At 39.7% G+C, this 21782-nt stretch overlaps 1 protein-coding gene across 1 annotated transcript; it reads left to right on the top strand.

Annotated features, from left to right (window-relative positions):
* The first annotated feature begins 10534 nt into the window (after nucleotides 1-10534).
* Nucleotides 10535-13628, top strand: LOC128283900 (uncharacterized). Its single transcript, XM_053021317.1, has 4 exons — nucleotides 10535-10667; nucleotides 11394-11462; nucleotides 12100-12382; nucleotides 13589-13628. The coding sequence occupies exons 1-4, from the start codon at nucleotides 10535-10537 to the stop codon at nucleotides 13626-13628; spliced, it is 525 nt and encodes a 174-aa protein (XP_052877277.1).
* Nucleotides 13629-21782: the final 8154 nt, after the last annotated feature.

The raw sequence follows: 21782 nt of genomic DNA, 5'->3' as shown, positions 1-21782 counted from the left end.
CACTATCCACGCCTCTATTTTGGTATAAATTTTGGTTGAACTTTGAAATGGCATGTATAGGACTACCCCTTGTTGGTATAAAAATGTGGCGATGTATATGTATACGGCCATGCGAAAATGGCTCGTAAAAGGAAGCATGAACTTAGACTATTTATGGTTTGAATGTATATATATGGTGTCATGATGTGATTATGGATCGGAAATGGGAGTGTTGGTCACATGATCAGCCATTGGTATGGTTAAAATGATCATATGTGAACCTATGTATGGCAAGACTAGTTGGTTGATGGAGACTACAAAAATAGATAAGACCTACCTTAAAACAGATGCTGCCAGCTGCAGTGACGTGAATGTGAAAAATCACAAAAAATTGTAGGAATGGTATTAAATAGTGATTAAGCTATGTAAATGAACCTTGATGAGTCTATTTTCATATGGAAGAAGCGAAATGATCATAGGAGTTACATGTTAAGAGATATTGAAGCTATTGTGAAACAGGGCCAGAACGGTTTCTGGGTCCCCTGTCGCAACTTTAAAAATTCACTATAAATTATCCAGAAAGAATTAGGAGACATACCTTATATGTACAGATTCCATTTTGAGTCTAGTTTCATTAGAAACAAACGGTACCAGCATTAAATCCCTGTACAGAGAGATATTAAAGTTATACCGCGAGAAGGTCAGAGCAGTTGATCCCTGTAACATGGGTGACTTTAACTAATAAACTGTACCAATTGGCCCCGACCAAAAATTCTAGAAATAAATCCATGGATGGATATATGAGTCTAAATTCAGGGAAAATTTACGAAACCAGTTTCCAAGTTTTGAAACTCGAGATATGATTTTTAAGGCGACGGTGACGCTGTCTTCCAGCCTGACTGGAAATGCCAAATTGGTGGGCAAAACATGTGAACTTGGCTTGTTAACCTCTCGTGTCCGACACCGGCGATGGTCTCGGGTTCGGGGTGTTACAGAATCTTTGACTCACATACTTCTTCCTGAATTCAGCTTGGAAGAATTCCCATGTAACATTCCCTCTCGGTGCCACTGAAGTTATGGTATTCCACCAATGGTAAGTTGTATCTTTCTGTAGAGATACTGCACATCTTAAACATTCAGCAGGCGTACAAGATAATTTATCAAAAACCCGAATAGAATTTTCTACCCAAAACTCAGCCCATTCTAGATCAACATCTACGGTAGCTCTAAATTTTTCCGCCCCATGTTTACGGATTTTATCTATTTGAGGCTTACCAATTCTAACAGGTTTAGGACCCTGTGGTACCTTAGGAATCGATTGGGAAACAAGTGGGGGAGGCCGTTGTATAGTAGGGTTTGTTCTCAAGTATTTTGTAAACCATTCATTCATCATTTTAAAGAAGGCTTGTTTTGCCTCCTCACTTCGGCCCTCAGACACAGGTCTTTCACTACTAGATGCAAACGCAACTCTTTGAACTCAAGCTGAAGCATTGCTCTCAGCTTCCTTGGATTCAGCCTTAGCTCAATTGGATGACATTACTATATGAAAAACACATTTAAAATGATTAGGAGTCATCACACTATCACAATTTATACAATGGCATGTATATCTAAACTCGTGTTCGCTACGTCAAATCTGAGAATCGGCTAAACCATAGCTTTGATACCACTAAATGTAACACCCCTAACCCGTATCCATTACCGAAACAGGGTTACAGAGCATTGCCAAAACATTCAGAAACATTGACACATAACTTATGTAAATGACTATTAATTTACCAAGATCATTCATAACGTCCATTGATTGGGCCCTCGAGGCCCAATACAAGCATTTGAATCGAGTCAGGACTTGATCAAAAACTTATAAAATTTTTGCAACATTTCAAAAATTTTTCCAAGTTGCAGGGCTCACATGCCCATGTGGTCTAAGGACACACCAGTGTGACCATGAGGCATGCCCGTGTTGGAGGCCCTATTTGACCCGTGTAACTCTCTGACTTGCACACATGGCCATGCCACATGCTCGTGTGCTAGGCTGTGTGGTTAATTGATTCAACTCCAAATTAGGTGCAAGTTTCACACAGCCAAGACACACCAGTGTTCTAGGCCGTGTGGCACACACGGCTGAGACACACGCCCGTGTTTTTTCCTGTGTGCCCAATGCTGAGCATTTTGTTCTTCAAAATTAAGGTGCAAGGGACACACAGCCTAACCACATGCTCATGTTACCAGGCCGTGTGTCACACAGGTCTAGACACACGCCCGTATGTCTGCCCGTATGGACAAAATAAAGCCATTTCTAGCTTCATTTCTCACCCAAAATTTCACCCAAGACCTGCACTTGAAACATTCAACGAATACTAGACATTCTAAACCTTCAAATTACACAAACTTCATCATTCAACAAGGCATATCATTATATGCACATGTGGTTATAAAGTTACCTTGGATTAACTTAGGCAATAACAACCTTTGATAACATATATTCAACTTAACACATATTTATATCATGATAACCTACTTAGTAATACCAAAATGAACCATTGCTAGCCATTCCAATGGCTAGGTTACAAAACATCATTATCAGGCTACTAATGGTAAAGTTGTCCTATACATGCCATTATACCAAAATGATTTTTACTAATAATACCAAAAGGACTAGTTGATAGTGTGACGATGCTCCAGTGATCTCCAACCTTCACGAGCTTCCGAGCACTATAAAATAGGGAAAAATATACTTACCAATCCCATTTATTAAATCTAAGCATACAATAACAAGTTTTCCATCCATTTGGCTAAATTGCCCAAACTGTAACACCCCGTACCCGAGACTGTTGCCGGAGTCAGACACGAGGGGTTCGCAGACTTAAATCACTTATTGCACAGTCCATTTTAAATTTCCAGACGAGCTGGCTAACTGTGTCACTGTCACCTTAAAAATCATATCTCGAGTTCCAAAAGTCGAAAACCAGTTCCATAAATTTTTCCTGAAACTAGACTCATATATCCATCTAAAAAAATTTTTCTAGAATTTTTGGTTGAGCAAATTAGTACAGTTTATTAGTTAAATTCTCCCCTGTTTCAGGGTTCGACCACACTGACCTTCAGGCATTACGACTTGGATATCTCCCTGTACAGGGCTTCAATACTGATTCCATTTATTTCTATAGAAACTAGACTCGAAAAGGAATCTGTACATATATGGAACAACTTCTAATTATCTCTGGTTAATTTATAATGAATTTCCAAAGTCGGAATAGGGAATCCAGAAACTGTCCTGGCCCTGTTTTGCGAAAACTTAAATATCTCCTAATATACTGTTCATATGATCATTTCGTTACTTTCCTATGAAAATAGATTCATCAAGGTTTGATTACATAATTTATTCACTATTTAATTCCATTCCTACTATTTTTAGTGATTTTTCACATCCACATCACTGCTGCTATCAGCATCCATTTTTAAGGTAGACTTTACCTATTACATAGTTTCCATGCCTCTTAATGAACATATACATTCAAGATGACTATAACATTATGCTCAAAACGTATATAAGCCATTTTCGCATGGCTATCCAAAGTTTTACATACCAAAGTTCAAACAAAACATAATAGCCTATACATGCCGAAATGTTCTCTTAGACCAACTAGGAAGAAGATACCAAAAGTTGCAAGTCGGTGTGATGACTTGACGATGGTCCCGAGCACACAAAAATGAATCAAAGGAACCTAAACAAGTGACAAATAAACACACCGAATGAGTATATAACTCAGTAAGTCATAAGCATTACACTACTGTCCATCTATAAAATATCATAAAAGAAATCAAATAATGCAAGATTAGGTACTCCATCCATACCGACTATGCCATAATTTCACGCACATTTATGATTACATGCTCTCAACTAGCCAAGCCTCCATTGACATCTCGTATGATATTCGATATGATATTTGATGCATCTCCACACATCATTTTATCTTCATTTAAATTATACTAATAATAGCATTTCATCTACTCCACAATAATATTATGTTCCTACTTCAAATATAATCACCACATAGGTTCAAGACTTACCAAGCTCGGCCCAAATATAAACATAACATCTACTCGATAAAGTCGCACACTTAACGTTAATGATTATTCAAAATATACAGATAAGTCCGCACACTTAGTGCTTAATGTTCAAACCCGCACACTTGTGCTATACAATTCAAACTTGCACACTTAGTGCTATACAATTAAACTCGCACACTTAGTGCCAATCTCATTATAGTAAACGTTTATACCCGCACACTTAGTGCCAAAATCAGCAACTCAATTCATCTCACTTCTTTTTTACACTCGATAAATTTTGTCACTTCATGCATTTATATATCATTCCATTCGGCATAAGTACATAGGTATTATGATTATTTATATCAATACAAAATATATGCTTAATAACTTACCTTGTGTTGGGTAAAACGGTTCTAACTTCGGCTACTCGATGTCCTTTCCTTTGCCTTTGCTTGATTCTCCTCCTTTAACTTCTTGAGCTTAATCAACAAATTAACTAGTTTAACTGTCTTGCTAAATATTTATATCAAAATATTAATGATTTCATATCATAGGAGATACATGACTAATTCTTATCGCCTACCATATGTTTTTGAGCTATTCGACTAATAACCATATGCTATCGCCTACTATCAATAATTCAATCACACATGCATATATATATATATATATATGGCGAATGTACAAAGCTTAGACTCAACATCACCTATGCTCTTAATTTGATGGCGAATATGCATACATATATACATGATATCAACTATACTATCATCTTTAATTCACCTAAACACAACATTTCATCTCATGAACACTTGACCGAATTCTTCCTAATCTAGCATGGCTTCACATATATTTATAACATCCTACAAATCCACATATACCACATTTCTACATAAATTTTCTTTTACTTTTCCACTACTTCCATTCACAACATCAAAAGCACCATACACATGTATCATTACAAAGCTTCACACTTAGCATGCAAATGACATCAACACAAATCCACCTTAGCCGAAACTTAACTCATCTTCATGCCTCATCACCACAACATCAAACATCAACCAAGAAGACAACACCCATGGCCGAATATCATCTCCATCCCATAGCAATAATTTAAACCATGGGCTAGGTAGAACTCAAACTAACAACTAAAAACATGCATGAATCTCATGGACAACATCAAACATACCTTAGTCTAGCAAACTACCATAGCTGATTTTCTCAAGCTCTCCCCCCCTTCTTCTTAGAACATTCGGCCAAGGAAGAAAAATGTGAAAGGATGGACACTTTTTTTTCCTTTGTTTTCATCATATTCCTTTTTTTTCATTATTTTATTCTTTCTAACATAACCACTAACCCAACATGTTTGCAACATGTTTCCACTCATAGCATGGCTGGCCACCATGCTTAAATTTTGGGTAAATTGACATGCAAACCCATCATTTTCACAACATGCATTAATAGACCACTTTACATTTGCCTAGCACATTTCTAAATTTTCTCACACAAGTCCTATTTGATAAAATTCACTTACAATTAACAAAATCCAAACATGAAATTTTCACACATGCATATGTACATATAATGAGCATCAACTATGACGGTTAATTATTTTTATGACTCGGTTTAGCGGTCCCGAAACCACTTTCCGACTAGGGTCAATTTAGGGCTGTCACACAAACACATGCATCCAATCAAACATGTTAGTCGAAAAGTTTACATATACATCAAGTAAGAATAAATGAGCTCATCATGCAACACTCTTTCAAGACATTATCATTTCATCTCATAATTCTCATGCGTTGTAACGCCGCAATTTTTGGGATTTTTGGGATTTCTATAATTTTCAATGAAGTTTAGAAATACTGTGTTTCAACTGTCTGTATGGGTCTGAGTAAGTTGGTGGGCCTTTAAAAGGCCCAAGAGTAAATTTAATTCGAGGCAATTCTTGAATTTTAATTTTGGAGAGAGAGGGTTCTGGCGATATGGACTTTTAAAATTGAGGTGGTAAAATAGGACACAAAAAGATCTGTGGTAAAGTGGCATGTGGCGCCACCTAGGTGTTTGGGGAGTGACGTGTGGATGATTAGGGGGAGCCAGAGTTCAAGTCACAAGGTAAGCGTGTTGTTACTTTTATTGTTGTGTGCATATGCCGGGCATGTGATAGAGCTTAAGTGGAAATTCGGCTAGGGCTTTAGGAAGGTTGGGCGTGGGTCTGAATGGCCATTAGAGCAAGCTTTGTTTTCTTTTTGTTTTGCTGAATTAGGGTTAGCCACCTAGAGCCTTCACTTTTATTCTATTCTCTTCTCAGTGTCGCTAAAAGCCGAAAAACGAAAAGTTAGATCTCCTGAGCGCCAAATTCTTCCTTCTCTTCTCCTCCCTTCTTCTATTTTCTTTTTCTCCTTCTTTTCTTCCCTGTCGAAACATTCCTACCATTCTACTCATCTCCTCTTTCATTCCTATTCTTTTCTAAACCTCTATAGGCGATTGCCATAAAAGCTGAAATCCTGAAAGTTGTTTCTTGTGCTGATTTCTTCTAGTCAAAATCATCCTATTTTATTCATCTCTTTTGGCTGATTTTCACATCCTCTAAACCTCAACCCCTGTCGGCAATACCACCGCAAAAACCACCATACCAAATCATCTTCCTCTTCACAGTTCCAAAAGACAAAAACACCATAGTTTTTAGAGAGTCTAGTCAAATCTTTAGATCTCTAAAATTCGATTTCTTCTAGTGTTTAAGGGCTGGATCTATATCAGATCTGAGTAGAAACTGAAATGGAATCGTTTTGGTTGAAAGAACCTGAGGTAGGTACTCAAATCTATTCTTTATTTCGGGTTTTAGAAAAGCCGAAATCCCTAAAGGCATAGGGAGGCTGTCGATTAGAGCTTAAGGCTCTAAGGGTTGTAACAATTGATTTGTTTTGTTGTTAGTGTGATCTAGAGGCTACTGATTGAAGGCTTGGACAAGTGGAATGACTAGATCTAGATCTAGATCTAGTCTCTAGTTTTGGCAAAGGTAGGATCTCAAGGGCCATAGGTATTGATGGCCGATTATGGTAAGTAAGTTTATGATGGTTGCCATTGTATTTTGGATCTAATATGTCTAGTGAAGATTGTAGGATATCGTGGGAGATTTCGGTAGCAGTTGTCGCAAATCAGGTGTGTAAACGACACCCACTCATAGACTAGATCGGCAAAAGCTGAAAAGCCAAAACTCCGAAAAGCCAGCATTTTGTGAACTTGCGAGCGTGCTAGCCCTCATGAGATGGTTTGGTTGTTAATTTTGGTAATCACAAGTGGTATGATTGCAGAGTGTGCAATTTCATGCACTTCGGTATATTTGGGCTTGATGGGCCGAAATCGGGTTAATGGGCCAATTCGGTAAAAATGCTTGGTAAGTGTTTCTGTTAATGTGTTAATGGCTGTAATATGAGTGTAAACCCTAAAATAGTTAATTTTACTAAAATACCCCTAAGTATGAAAATTACTATTATACCCCTAGGTGCAAAATTACCATTATACCCCTAGGGTTAATTTTAACTGAAATGCATGATATTCTGATTCTGTTTGTTGTATGCCATGACATGTATATCTGTTGCATGGGATATGAGTTATATTGATGGAGGAAGCGTTCTGGTGGCTCTGCCACAAATATCTAATCTGGTGGCTCTGCTGCAAATATCTGTTTCTGGTGGCTCTGCCACAATATCTGTATCTGCTGACTCTGTCACAATATCTGTTCTAGCAGCCATACTGCAAATTTTGTAGCGTGTAGCGGATGGGTGGGTCGAGTAGTCTCTCTACATGGTGTAAGGTTGGCACGGGGGTGTATACGGATGGATATGGGTTAGGTTTTCTGCATACAAGATAAATTTGTTCTATTTCTGTTATGGGCCTATGGGCTTCATTTTGAATTCTGTATAGGGCTAAGGCCCAACTTAATCTGTTTCTGTGGTTTGAACTGATCAGGACTATGGTTGGGTTATTTTACGCACTGAGTTTTCCAAACTCACCCTTCAATTTTATCCGTGAATGCAACCCCCAACCATAGTGGACTTGGAGCTGAGAGGGATTCAGAGTGGCCACATGTTTTGCAAGCTCAATTTTCTTCTTATGACTGGATTAGTTTCATTTACTTTAATTGCTTTGGGTTTTAAGTTGTAATAAGGCCGCTTTAACTATTTTTAATTGCTTTACTATGATTATTAGCTTAGGCATGATATGGATTTAAATGTTTGAAATTGAATAGCTCTAGGACACATTTTTAAAAGAGATTACCTGATTTCAAAATATCGTGAAACAAGACAAAGCTTCCGAAATGAAAACGTTTTCAAAATTTAATAAGTGTTTTCAAAGGCTTAAAATGAAATGGTTTTTCCTGAACAATCATTCAGTTAAAGTGTGGCAATAGTTGTGTGTATGTCTAGGAGTGGGTCTGTGGAGAGCTTGGTACTTAAGCAGTTTAATAGACTCATCTCCTCTTTTTTTTTTCCTGCATCCTACCTGGTGCACAACTTCCATTCACTTTAATCTATAAGAAAAATACCCTTAAATCACTAATAAAGATTTTAGATAAGGCATGACCCATACAGTAAAGCTTCAATGTGACACATCGGATCCAACCGTAACGTTTGGGCCGGGTTTGGGTTGTTACATTTAGTGCTATCAGAGCCAAGTTGCAATAACTCGGCTGTGGAATGGGATTAAAAAAAAATGTTTTAAATTTTCTTCCTACAAATAAATGATTTCAAGGGTAGCATATCCAGTTTTCTAAAATTTGATTCAGAGTAAGTGGCGTACCGAATCTCCGGCCCAAGTTTGTAAGTATCATTTTGAATTCTTCTGAATATTTCTGAATAATCAGCTATATGCCTGTACTGAAACCTTATTATGAGACTCTAGTTAGGGTGATGATGGAACTGTAGAAATTTTTGGATAAGTAGACTAAAGACTGTAGCTAGGCTACGATTTCGTGAAAACCAAAACTCTGAATTACTGTCTGTTCATAAAACATCTGTAATAAACACTGAAATATTTAATTGATACATAAAATTCATAATAAGTAATACAGTATGAGTACGAGAGCAGCTCATGGAAGGGGCCGTGGATGTGGCCAAGGTAGTACACGGGCGGGATCTTCATATTCAGAACATATGCCAGCGGCAGATGCACCGGTACCACCGGCAACAGAATTGGAGTGTCATGATCGAGGTGCCGAGGATGACGCTCTATCTTAGGCAATGCTTCGTGTTCTGGAAAGGGTTACCGGGGCAAGTACGGGTAACGAAATTCGAGGATCTATTTCTGAGTGACTCCGGGCTAACAGGGCAGAGATCTTTAGGGGCGTATCTGGTGTAGCCCCGAATGTGGTTGAGTATTGGTTAGAGTCTACAGAATGAATTATGGATGACTTAGACTGTTCCGTAGAGCAGAAGCTGAAGGGAGCCATATCATTGCTACGGGATAAGGCTTATCAGTGGTGGCTCACTGTAAGAGATGGGACCCCTGCTGACAGGGTGACTTAGGAGCTGCTTAAGATGGTCTTCAAGGGAAAGTATGTTGGGGCAAGTTATGTGGACGCCCGCAGGAAAGAATTTCTGAATCTGGTTCAAGGGGGTAAGACTGTAGCTGAGTACGAGGCTGAGTTTCTGAGGTTGAGCTGGTATGCCGTTGGGATAGTTTCTATGGAGTATGAACGTAGTGTGCGCTTCGAGGATGGTCTTAGAGATGAACTTAGGGTGCTAATTGCTCCGTAGGGGGAGCGAGACTTTCCTGCTTTGGTGGAGAAAACTAAGATAGCTGAGGAGGTGAAGCATACTGAAAGACAGAATCATGAAAAGGATCGAAACCGATTTCAGAGGGATTCGGTACCCTCGGGTGGTGCAAATAGGAGTGCTAAAAGGGCAAGAGTAGAAGAACCAGTTGAAGCAGTTTTGATGTATGTTGTTAGAACACAAGTTTATGGGGACTGTGGTAAGGTACATCTGCGCGAGTATAGGAAACGTTCTGGTGCTTGTTTCTAGTGCGGATCTATGGAGCATAAATAAAGGATTGTCAGCAGAAAATAGATCAGGTTCAAGTTACAGAATGGAGGGTTGCTTAACCGGTGAGAGGTGGACCACAACCACTGAGAGGACGTGACAAGGTAGGGGCGGTAATGGAAATGGTCGAGTCGAAGAGTACCCGGCAGAGGGGTCGAAAATGCTGAGGCTCGACAGCCAGCATTGGTGTATGCAGCTCGTGACCGAGAGGAGGGTGATACACTCGATGCATAACTGGTACGTTCTTGATTACTAGCATGCCGTACACTGCTTTGATAGATATTGGATCTACTCATTCGTATGTTGCATGTTCCATATCTGGGTCGTTGTTTGTGCACTCTGAGGAGACTGTAAGTGGGGTATCTGTACTAAGTCCTTTAAGCCACTCGGTTAAGGTAGACAAACTGTATAGAGACGTGCCTTTAGAAACTCAAGGAAAGATTTTCTCTAGAGACTTGATGGAGTTACCATTCGAAGAATTCGCCCTCATTCTGGGGATGGATTGGCTTGTTAAGCATGGGGCGACTCTGGACTGTGCAGCTAAGTGTATGGTGTTAAAGACCGCTGAGGGTAAGGTGGTTATGATGATAGGTGAGCGAAGGGATTATTTGTCCAATGTGGTGTCAGCAGTGAGAGCCAAGAAGTGGATTCGTAAGGGTTGTGAGGCTTATCTGGCATTTGTGAGTCAGTCGGAGACTGAAGGTCTGACGGTGGATAAAGTTAGAACCGTTAAGGAGTTCCAAGATGTTTTTCCAGAAGAGCTCCCAGAATTGCCTCCGAACCGAGAAGTCGAGTTTGGAATTGACTTGTTTCCTGGACCGGCACCAGTGTCCATCACACCATACAGGATGGCACCGAAGGAGTTAGTGGAGCTGAAAGCACAGATTCAAGAGTTGTTGGATAGAGGCTTTATTAGGTCGAGTGTGTCCCTGTAGGGAGTACCGGTGTTGCTTGTGAAAAAGAAGGATGGGACGATGCGGATGTGCATTGATTATCGGTAGTTGAACAAACTGACGATTAAGAATAAGTACCCTCTACCAAGAATCGACGACTTGTTTGTCCAACTTAGAGGAGCTTCGGTATTTTCCAAGATTGATCTTCAATCTGGATATCATCAATTAAGGGTCAAGGAGGTGGATATTCATAAGACGGCATTCAGGACTCGATATGGTCATTACGAGTTTTTGGTTATGCCATTTGGGTTGACGAATGCTCCTGCAGCATTTATGGATCTGATGAGTCGGGTATTCCAACCATTCTTGGACCGATTCGTGGTCATTTTTATTGACGATATTCTGGTGTATTCTGAAACTGAAGAGAAACATGATGAACATCTCCGCATTGTGTTGCAAGTATTGAGGGAGAGGGAACTTTATGCGAAATTCAGTGAGTGTGAATTCTGGTTGAGGGAGGTAACCTTCCTAGGTCATGTTGTCTCTGCTGAGGGGATCAAGGTGGACCCTCGAAAGATTGAAGCGATTCTGGAGTGGAAGCCACCTAGGTTGGTGTCAAAAATTTAGAGTTTCCTGGGTTTGGCAGGGTATTTCAGAACGCTTGTGGAAGGATTTTCTGTGTTAGCAGCACCTTTGAAAAAGCTTATAAGGAAAGGAGCACCGTTTGTTTGGACCGAGAAGCAACAGGAAGCTTTTGAGAAGTTGAAGGAAGTTCTGACCGAGGCACTTGTATTAATTCAGTCGGAGTCTGGGAAGGATTTTACCGTGTATAGTGACGCATCACATGTGGGTTTGGGCTGTGTGTTGATGCAAAAGGGTAAGGTGGTTGCTTATGCATCGCGACAGCTTAAGCCTCATGAAGTGAACTATCCTACTCACGACCTTGAATTGGTAGCAGTAATCTTTGCACTTAAGATTTGGAGACACTACCTATACGGAGAAAGGTGTGTCATATACACAGATCATAAGAGTCTCAAGTACTTACTGACTCAGAAGGAGTTGAACCTTAGGCAACGAAGATGGATAGAGTTGCTTAAGGATTATGACTGTTTGATTTGAGTATTACCCAGGCAAGGCTAATGTGGTAGCCGATGCCCTAAGCCGTAGAGTTGTATTTGATCTGAGAACAATGTTTGCTCGTTTGAGTCTGCATGATGAAGGTAGTCTGTTGGCTAAGTTGCAAGTAAGGCCAGCCTGGGTGGATCAGATTAAGGAAAAGCAGTTAAAGGATGAGTCTTTAGTTTCTCGATTCCAACAAGTTGAGAAAGGGGAAACTTCTAAGTTTGGGTTGAATAGTGAAGGAGTTCTGTGTTTCCGAGGGAGAGTTTACATTTTGAAGGACTCTGACTTAAGGCAGTCAATACTGAAAGAAGCTCATAGAGGACTTTGTGCTATGCATCCTGGAGGGAATAAGTTGTATCATGACTTGCGAGAATTGTATTGGTGGCTTGGGCTGAAGCGAGAAGTAACGGAGTTTGTGGGGAAATGCCTGACATGCCAGTAGGTGAAAGCTGAACATCAACTACCTTCCGGACTTTTGCAGCCAGTAAAGATACCACTTTGGAAATGGGAGAGGGTAACCATGGACTTTGTGAGTGGGCTACCCTTGACACTGATGAAGAAGGACTCGGTTTGGGTGATTGTGGATAGGTTGACCAAGTGTGCTCATTTCATACCTGTCCGCACTGACTATTCACTTCAGAAGTTAGCCAAATTGTACGTGACGGAGATTGTGTGACTTCATGGAGTGCCGGTGTCGATTATTTCTGATCGAGATCCTAGGTTTACATCTCGGTTCTGGAAAAAGTTGCATGAGGCGCTGGGAACGTGATTGAACTTTAGCACGGCTTTTCATCCTCAGACGGATGGTCAGTCGGAAAGGGTTATTCAGATTTTGGAAAACATGTTGAGGGGATGCATTATCGACTTCTGAGGTAGTTGGGAGGATTACTTGCCGTTGGCAGAGTTTGCGTATAACAATAGTTATCAGGCGAGTATCTGAATGGCACCATATGAAGTGCTGTATAGACGTAGGTGTCGTACACTTAATTGTTGGACCGAACTAGGGGAACGATAGGTTCCTGGACCTGAGTTGGTAGCGAATACTGAGGATAAGGTCAGAATAATCAGAGATCGGTTAAAGGAAGCATCTGATAGGCAAAAGTCGTATGCAGATTTGAAGCGTAAGGAGATTGAGTATTTAGTGGGTGAGATGGTCTTCTTGAAGGTTTCACCTTGGAAGAAGATATTAAGGTTTGGTAAGAAGGGCAAGTTGATCCTGCAGTTCATTGGGCCTTATCGGGTTCTTAAGCGAGTATATCCTGTGGCTTACCAATTGGAATTACCTCCGGAGTTAAATAGGATTCACGATGTTTTCCACGTCTCAATGTTAAGGTGATATCGTTCTGACCCTACTTATGTCGTGCCAGTTGCAGAGGTTGACGTGCGGCCTGATTTGACTTTCGAGGAAGAGCCTGTGCAGATACTGGGTCGTGATGTTAAGGTTCTAAGAAGGAAGTCAGTTCCCTTGATAAAAGTGTTTTGGAGTAATTATGGCAGAGATGAAGCTACTTGGGAGCCAGAAGAGGCGATGCAATAAGAATTTTAGAAATACTGTGTTTCGACTGTCTATGTGGGTCTGAGTATGTTGGTGGGCCTTTAAAAGGCCCAAGAGTAAATTTAATTCTAGTCAATTCTTGAATGTTAATTTTGGAGAGAGAGGGTTCTGGCGATATGGGCTTTTAAAATTGAGGTGGTAAAATAGGACATAAAAATATTTGTGGTAAAGTGGCATGTGGCGCCACCTAGGTCTTTGGGGAGTGACGTGTGGATGATTAGGGGGAGCCAGAGTTCAAGTCACAAGGTAAGCGTGTTGTTACTTTTGTTTTTGTGTGCATATGCCGGGCATGTGATAGAGCTTAAGTGGAAATTCGGCTAGGGCTTTAGGAAGGTTGGGCCGTAGGTCTGAATGGCCATTAGAGCAAGCTTTATTTTCTTTTTGTTTTACCGAATTAGGGTTAGCCACCTAGAGCCTTCACTTTTATTCTATTCTCTTCTCAGTGTCGTAAAAAGTCGAAAAACACAAAGTTAGATCTCCTGAGTGCCAAATTCTTCCTTCTCTTCTCCTCTCTTCTTCTATTTTCTTTTTCTCTTTCTTTTCTTCTCTGGCCGAAACATTCCTACCGTTCTACTCATCTCCTCTTTCATTCCCATTCTTTTCTAAACCTCTATAATCGATTGCCATAAATGCCGAAATTGTAACACCCCAAACCCGGCCTAGATGTTATGGCCAAACCAACGTGCCACGTCGAAGTGTTCAAAACATTTCAGGTTGTTGTTCTAGAAAAGCTTACTTAGTGTTTTAAAAGATAATTTCAATGCAGGTTAAAGTGAATGGAAGCTGTGCACCAGGTAGGAAACCGAAAAAGAGGAGGTTAGTCCATCGAACTGCTTAAATACCAAGCTCCCTTTGGATCCAATCCTAAACATGCACACTGCCATTGCCACACCTTAACGTCATGCATATTTCCAGGAAACCAATTTGATTAAGTCATTTTTAGGAAAAGTGATTAATTTTAGAAAATATTTTCATTGCGGAAGCTTTACTTGTTGTCATGTTATTTTGAAATCAATTACTATTTTTGAAAACGCGCCCTAGAAGCTATTCAATTTCAATAGTTAAATATAAGTAATACCTATCTTAATAAAACATATTAAAACCATAAAAATAATTAAGCGGCCTTATTACAATTTAAGAACCCAAAACCTTAAACATAAATAAAAAGGATGTCCAGTTCACCAGAAGAAAATCAACTTGCAGAACGTATGGCCACTCAGAATCCCTCACAGCTCCAAGCCCACTATGGTTGGGGATTACCTGCGTGGATGAAAATAAAGGGGTAAGTTTGGGGAAACTCAGTGTGTAAATTAACCCAACCATAGCCTATATCGGTTCAAACCACAGAGAACAGAATAAGTTGGCCTTAGCCCAGAACAGAAGTCAAAATAGAGCCCATAGGCCCATAATAGAACAGAATAGATATCACATGTTTATCCAAAACCCAACCCATATCCAACCACATGCACCCCCATACCCACCTTTCACCATGTAGGGAGACTACTCGACCCACCCAACCGCTACACGCCACAGAAATAAGCAACATGGCTGCCAGAACAGATAATGTGACAGAGCCACCAGAACAGATAATTGTGGCAGAGCCACTAGAACAGATAATTGTGGCAGAGCCACCAGAACAGATATATGTGGCAGAGCCACCAGATCAGATAATTGTGGTATAGCCACCAAGACGCTTCCTCCATAATATAACACATGTCCCCATGCAGCAGATATACAATCATGGCATACATCATACAGAATTAAATCATCATGCTTTTCAGTAAAAAGTAACCTTAGGGTATAATGGTAATTTTGCACCTAGGGGTATATCAGTAATTTCCATACATAGGAGTATTCAAGTAATTTTACTATTCTTAAGGTTTCCATGCATAACATAGCCCTTTACGTACAACCAGAAACACTTATCGTATTTTCTTACCGAATTGGGCCTGTTGGCCCACTATCCCGATGTTGGCCCATTAAGCCCAAAAACATCGAAATACATAGAGTCGTGCACTCTGCAGTCTTATCACTTTAATCTACCAAATACATCAAATTATTAATCTCACGAGCATTCGCACACTCGCATGTTCTCAAAATACCGGCTTTTTGGCATTTCGGCTTTTCAGCTTTTGCCGATCTAGTCTGTAAGAGGGTGTCGATTACACACTGCTTATGCGACGATATGTTGTTTAAATCCACACACCTAACGCCTACAATTGGATTACTAACATGTTAATCTAGCTATCAAAAATGACTATGTATTAACCTCTTACCATATTCGGCCAATTCTGCCTAAAATCCTATTGCTCTTACCTTCTTGTCGAAATATGGATTAGATCCAAGAATCCAACCAAGGAGTCTTTAAGTCCTTCACTGCACGCTCCCTTGTTCACACTAATGCTTACACATTCAAAAAAAAGAAAGAGGCATAATGCCCTTAGTCCAAACGTTAGCCCCCTTAAGGGTTTCAGCTTTTTCTTAAAACATGTATGATTAACGCAAATTATTTCAACAACTTACCTATCATTTTTCGGCTTAAGACAGTGCGCCTATCCACGATCCTAACCCCGATCTACCGTACTCATGAGAAGAAATAGATTCCAATAACCCAAGTTTCGGCTTCCTCCACCACAGGTTCATAGATTTCGGCTTTTATAAGTAAGTAAGAGAAGAGAAGTTCGGCTACCACAAGATTCGGCTCTCGGAGAATATGGGAGATGGTAACAATTATGGATGCGACAGAGAAGGAAGGGTATGAGTTCGATTATGAGGAAAAGAGAAGATAGAAGAAGGAAAAGGATAAGAAAAGAGGTAGTATTCGACTATAGAGAAAACAACACAGTGAGGGGTTTCTAGGTTCAGCTAAAAGAAAAAGAAAAGATGAGCAGAGAATTTGGTTTTCTGGTTGTGAAGTCGGTACAGGTGAAGTCTTTGATTTTTAGCAAAAATAAAAGGGAAGAGAAGAGAAACCTAATTTTCAACAGAACAAACTAAATAACCTAGTCCCGAAATACAAAAGAATTCAACAGCCCTAGACCAAATGCCGAAATTCCCAACATAAGGTGCCCTAGCCGAATGTGCACTTGCAGAGTCCCCTATACGGCCAACTCCTACTTCATACTCAGATTCCTTGATTTTCTCCCCTTATCAGCTCCTAAATCTTCTTCCTTATCCCCCTTACTCAATCACCTGAGCAACTCAAACTCCTCCTGACAGTCTTTTACTTGAGTTCCATTGCTTACCCTTTCTAAACATAAAAAAGAATTCCCTTAATATGCTGTCATTGTGACTTGAACCTCAGCTCTCTCTAGCATCCACACGCCACTTTAATAGCCTTCCCAGTGGCGTCACATGCCACTTTGCCACCTTCTTCTTTGTGTTTTATTACCCAATTAATACTTAAAAGCCTAATTAACCAGAACCCATTTTCCCTATGGAACTAAAATTAACTAAAGTTACCGAGTTTTAACTTAAACTTGGGTCTTCTAGAGGCCCACTAACTTAATTAAACCTACGCCAATAAAACACAGAAATTTTAAATTTGCCAACATACACAGAATTCCCGAAAATTGGGGCGATACAGAAATCCTGAAACTTGTTTTTTGTGCCGATTTCTTCTAGTCAAAATCCTCCTATTTTCTTCATCTCTTTTGGCCAATTTTCACATCCTCTAAACCTCAACCCCTGTCGCAGTACCACTGCAAAAACCACCATATCAAATCATCTTCCTCTTCACAGTTCCAAAAGCCAAAAACACCATAGTTTTTTGAGACGTATAGCCGAATCTTTAGACCTCTAAGATTCGATTTCTGCTAGTGTTTAAGGGCTGGATCTGCATCAGATCTGAGTAGAAACTAAAGTGGAATCGTTTTGGTTGAAAGAACCTGAGGTAGGTACTCAAATCTATTCTTTATTTCGGGTTTTAGAAAAGCAGGAAATCTCTAAAGACATAGGGAGGCTGTCGATTGGAGCTTAAGGTTCTAAGGGTTGTAACAATTGATTTGTTTTGGTGTTAGTGTGATCCAGAGGCTGCTGATCGAAGGCTTGGACAAGTGGAATGACTAGATCTAGATCTAGTCTCTAGTTTTGGCAAAGGTAGGATCTCAAGGGCCATAGGTATTGATGGCCGATTATGGTAAGTAAGTTTATGGTGGTTGCCATTGTGTTTTGGATTTGATATGTCTAGTGACGATTGTAGGATATCGTGGGAGATTTCGGTAGCAGTTGTCGTAAATCAGGTGTGTAAATGACACCCACTCATAAACTAGATCGAAAAGTCGAAAAGCCGAAATGCCTAAAAACTGGCATTTTGTGAACTTGCGAGCGTGCGAGCGCTCATGAGATGGTTTGGTTTTTAATTTTGGTAATCATAAGCGGTATGATTGCAGAGTGCGCAATTTCATGCACTTCGGTATATTTTGGCTTAATGGGCCAAAATCGAGTTAATGGGCCAACGGGCCTAATTCGGTAAAAATGCTCGGTAAGTGTTTTTGTTAATGTGTTAATGGCTGTAATATGAGTGTAAACCCTAAAATACTTAAATTTACTAAAATACCCCTAAGTATGAAAATTACCATTATACCTTAGGTGCAAAATTACCATTATACCCCTAGGGTTAATTTTGACTGAAATGCATGATATTCTGATTCTGTTTGTTGTATGCCATGACATGTATATCTGTTGCATGGGATATGGGTTATATTGATGGAGGAAACGTTCTGGTGGCTCTGCCACAAATATCTGATCTGGTGGCTTTGCCACAAATATCTGTTTCTGGTGGCTCTGCCACAATATTTGTATCTTGTGACTCTGTCGCAATATCTGTTCTGGCAGCCATGCTACAAATTTTGTGACGTGTAGCGGATGGGTGGGTCGAGTAGTCTCCCCATATGGTGTAAGGTTGGCACGAGGGTGTATATAGATGGATATGGGTTGGGTTTTCTGCATGCAAGATATATCTGTTCTGTTTCTGTTATGAGCCTATGGGCTTCATTCTGAATTTTGAATAGGGTTAAGGCCCAACTTAATCTGTTTCTGTGGTTTGAACTGATCTGGACTATGGTTGGGTGATTTCACACACTGAGTTCTCCAAACTCACCCCTTAATTTTATTCGTGTAGGTAACCCCCAACCATAGTGGACTTGGAGTTGAGAGGGGTTCGGAGTGGCCAGATGTTTTGCTCAATTTTCTTCTTATGACTGGATTAGTTTCATTTACTTTAATTGCTTTGGGTTTTAAGTTGTAATAAGGCCGCTTTAATTATTTTTAATTGCTTTAGTATGATTATTAGCTTAGGCATGATATGGATTTAAATGTTTGAAATTGAATAGCTCTAGGGCGCATCTTTAAAAGAGATTACCTGATTTCAAAATATCGTGAAATAAGACAAAGCTTCCGAAATGAAAACGTTTTCAAAAATTAATAAGTGTTTTCAAAGGCTTAAAATGAAATGATTTTTCCTGAACAATCATTCAGTTAAAGTGTGGCAATGGTTGTGTGAATGTCTAGGAGTGGATCCGTGGAGAGCTTGGTACTTAAGCAGTCTAATGGACTCACCTCTTCTTTTTTTTTCCGGCATCCTACGTGGTGCACAGCTTCCATTCACTTTAATCTATAACAAAAATAACCTTAAATCACTAAGAAAGATTTTAGATAAGACATGACCTATACAGTAACGCTTCAATGTGACGCACAGGATTCAGCCGTAACGTTTGGGCTGGGTTTGGGGTGTTACAGACTAAGACTAATAAGGCTTATTCATCGATCTTTTCCTCGAATCTCTAGCTTCGAAATTTGCCTTTCTCTTTTCCTTGCCAAGTTCTTTGGCTTTACAGGCCCTGCCAACTAGCACCACCAATTCTTTCAATTCTAAAATCCTGACTAGTAATTTGATATCCTTGTTCAACCCATCTTCGAATCTTTTACACATAATGGCCTCAATTGAAACACACTCCCAAGCATACTTACTGAGTCTAACAAACTCTCGCTCGTATTCTGTCACAGACATACTGTCCTATTTTAGCTCCAAAAACTCTTTGCATTTCTGATCAATGAACCGTTGATTGATGTATTTCTTTTTGAACTCAGCTTGAAAGAATTCCCAGGTAACTCTTTCTCTCGGCACCACTAATACTAGGGTATTCCACCACTGATAAGATGTGTCTTTCAAAAGTCATACGGCACATTTTAAACATCCAGCCGGTGTGCAAGAAAGTTCATTAAACACCCAAATGTATTTTCAAGCCAAAACTCAGCTCTCTCAGGATCGTCGTCAACATTATCTCTAAACTCTTCAGCTCCATATTTTCTAATCTTATCAACTAACAACTTATTCAATCGTAAAAAACTCTACACCTTGAGAAACTACAGGAATCGGTTGGGGATTAGGTGGGGGTGGAGGTTGTTGAGTAACCGGATTTGTTCGAACAAATTCTGTAAACCACTCATTCATCATCTGGAAGAAGGCTTCTTTAGCCGCTCCTCCCTGGCTACCCAATAAAGGTCTAGACTCCGATTGTGCTACCTCATGAACGGTGGCAGGCGGATTACATTCAACATCATTAGCTGCAGCTCGATTGGGATCCATTTACTATATGAAAACACGTTTTAAACTATCAGGAGATATCACACTATCACAGGTTATATATGGCATGTATAGCTAGACTCTCACATACACTACATTAGTCCGAGAATCAACTAAACCGTAACTCTGAACCAATAAATGTAACACCTCTCACCTGTATTTAGCGCTGGAATAGAGTTATAGAGCATTATCGGACATTTTAAAACAATTAAACAATACATTTCATATACATATTCAAATATCATAAAATCATCAATAAACATCAATCACATCATCTATAATATGAGCCTACGAGGCTCAAAACATGCATTCGGGGTAGTTTAGAACTAAATTGATAACTTATGAAATTTTTGAAGTAGTTAGAAAATTTTCCAAAGTACACCTAACATAAATCGTGTAGACATTCAAAATGGAAGCACATGGCCGTGTCCTAGCCCGTGCCTGACCCATGGAACTCTCTAACTTGGGTTACACGGCCAACACACATGCCCGTGTGGCTAGTCCGTGTACCCTAAAAATGGCCACACATGCCCGTGTGCCAGGCCGTGTGTTAGGCCGTTCTAAACCTGTAGGGTATACTGACTTATGCCACACAGCCAAGACACACCCCCGTGTGCTAAGCCGTGTGGAGCTTACTAACTTGATTTTAATTTCAACACCAGGGGACACATGGCCGTGCAACCTGACTGTTTGTCACACACGGCTGAGACACATGCTTGTGTCTTTGCCCGTGTGGACAAAAATAGGCTATTTACCAAGCCAATTTTCCACCCAACTTGCATACACCTAAACCAACCCATTTGGCACCAAAACATAGCATATATAGGCACTCATCCAATCTCAACCAAGCATAAAACATACCATTTCAAAACCAACAACAACAAGTCTCACATGTATCACAAAATGCTTTTGCTTTTTATACCAAATTCACATTTCCAATTCAACTACATAGACACTTCCAAACATGCATCAATTTGTCTAAACTCACAAGCATACTTATTCTTAATTCATCAACCAATTGACATCCACAATACCTATTATCATCAAACATTACATATCTATCATTCAACACATAACCATATGCACAATTATATACACAAACCAACCCAGCCAAACTAAACCAACATCCATGGCTACATAAAAAAACAAACTTTAAACATTTACAAGCCAATTCAAATGGCTAAATTTATGGCTAACACATATGTGCCAAAATAATCAAACTCCTATACATGACATATACTCAAAATACTTAAATTCAAAAGTACCAAACTCATAGTAGGATAGTGTGATGAAGTCTTTGACGATTTTTGAATCCGAGCTAACTTTGAAATCACTATAAAACATAGGAAAACAAACGATGTAAGCTATAAAGCTTAGTAAGCGCGTATGAACTAATAAGAAAACTCACCATTAATTCACAATCAAATAATATAAACATAATATGTTACAAAACATTCAAATTAAAATGTTAACTTGTATTCAATAACAACTATAACCATGAGCTTATAACTTCCATAAATTCGATGCTCACATAGTTTCCGTACATACCT

The sequence above is a fragment of the Gossypium arboreum genome, chromosome 11 (genome assembly GCF_025698485.1).
Source record: "Gossypium arboreum isolate Shixiya-1 chromosome 11, ASM2569848v2, whole genome shotgun sequence".
Classification (NCBI taxonomy): Eukaryota; Viridiplantae; Streptophyta; class Magnoliopsida; order Malvales; family Malvaceae; genus Gossypium; species Gossypium arboreum.
This window is presented reverse-complemented; position numbering and strand designations above follow the sequence as displayed.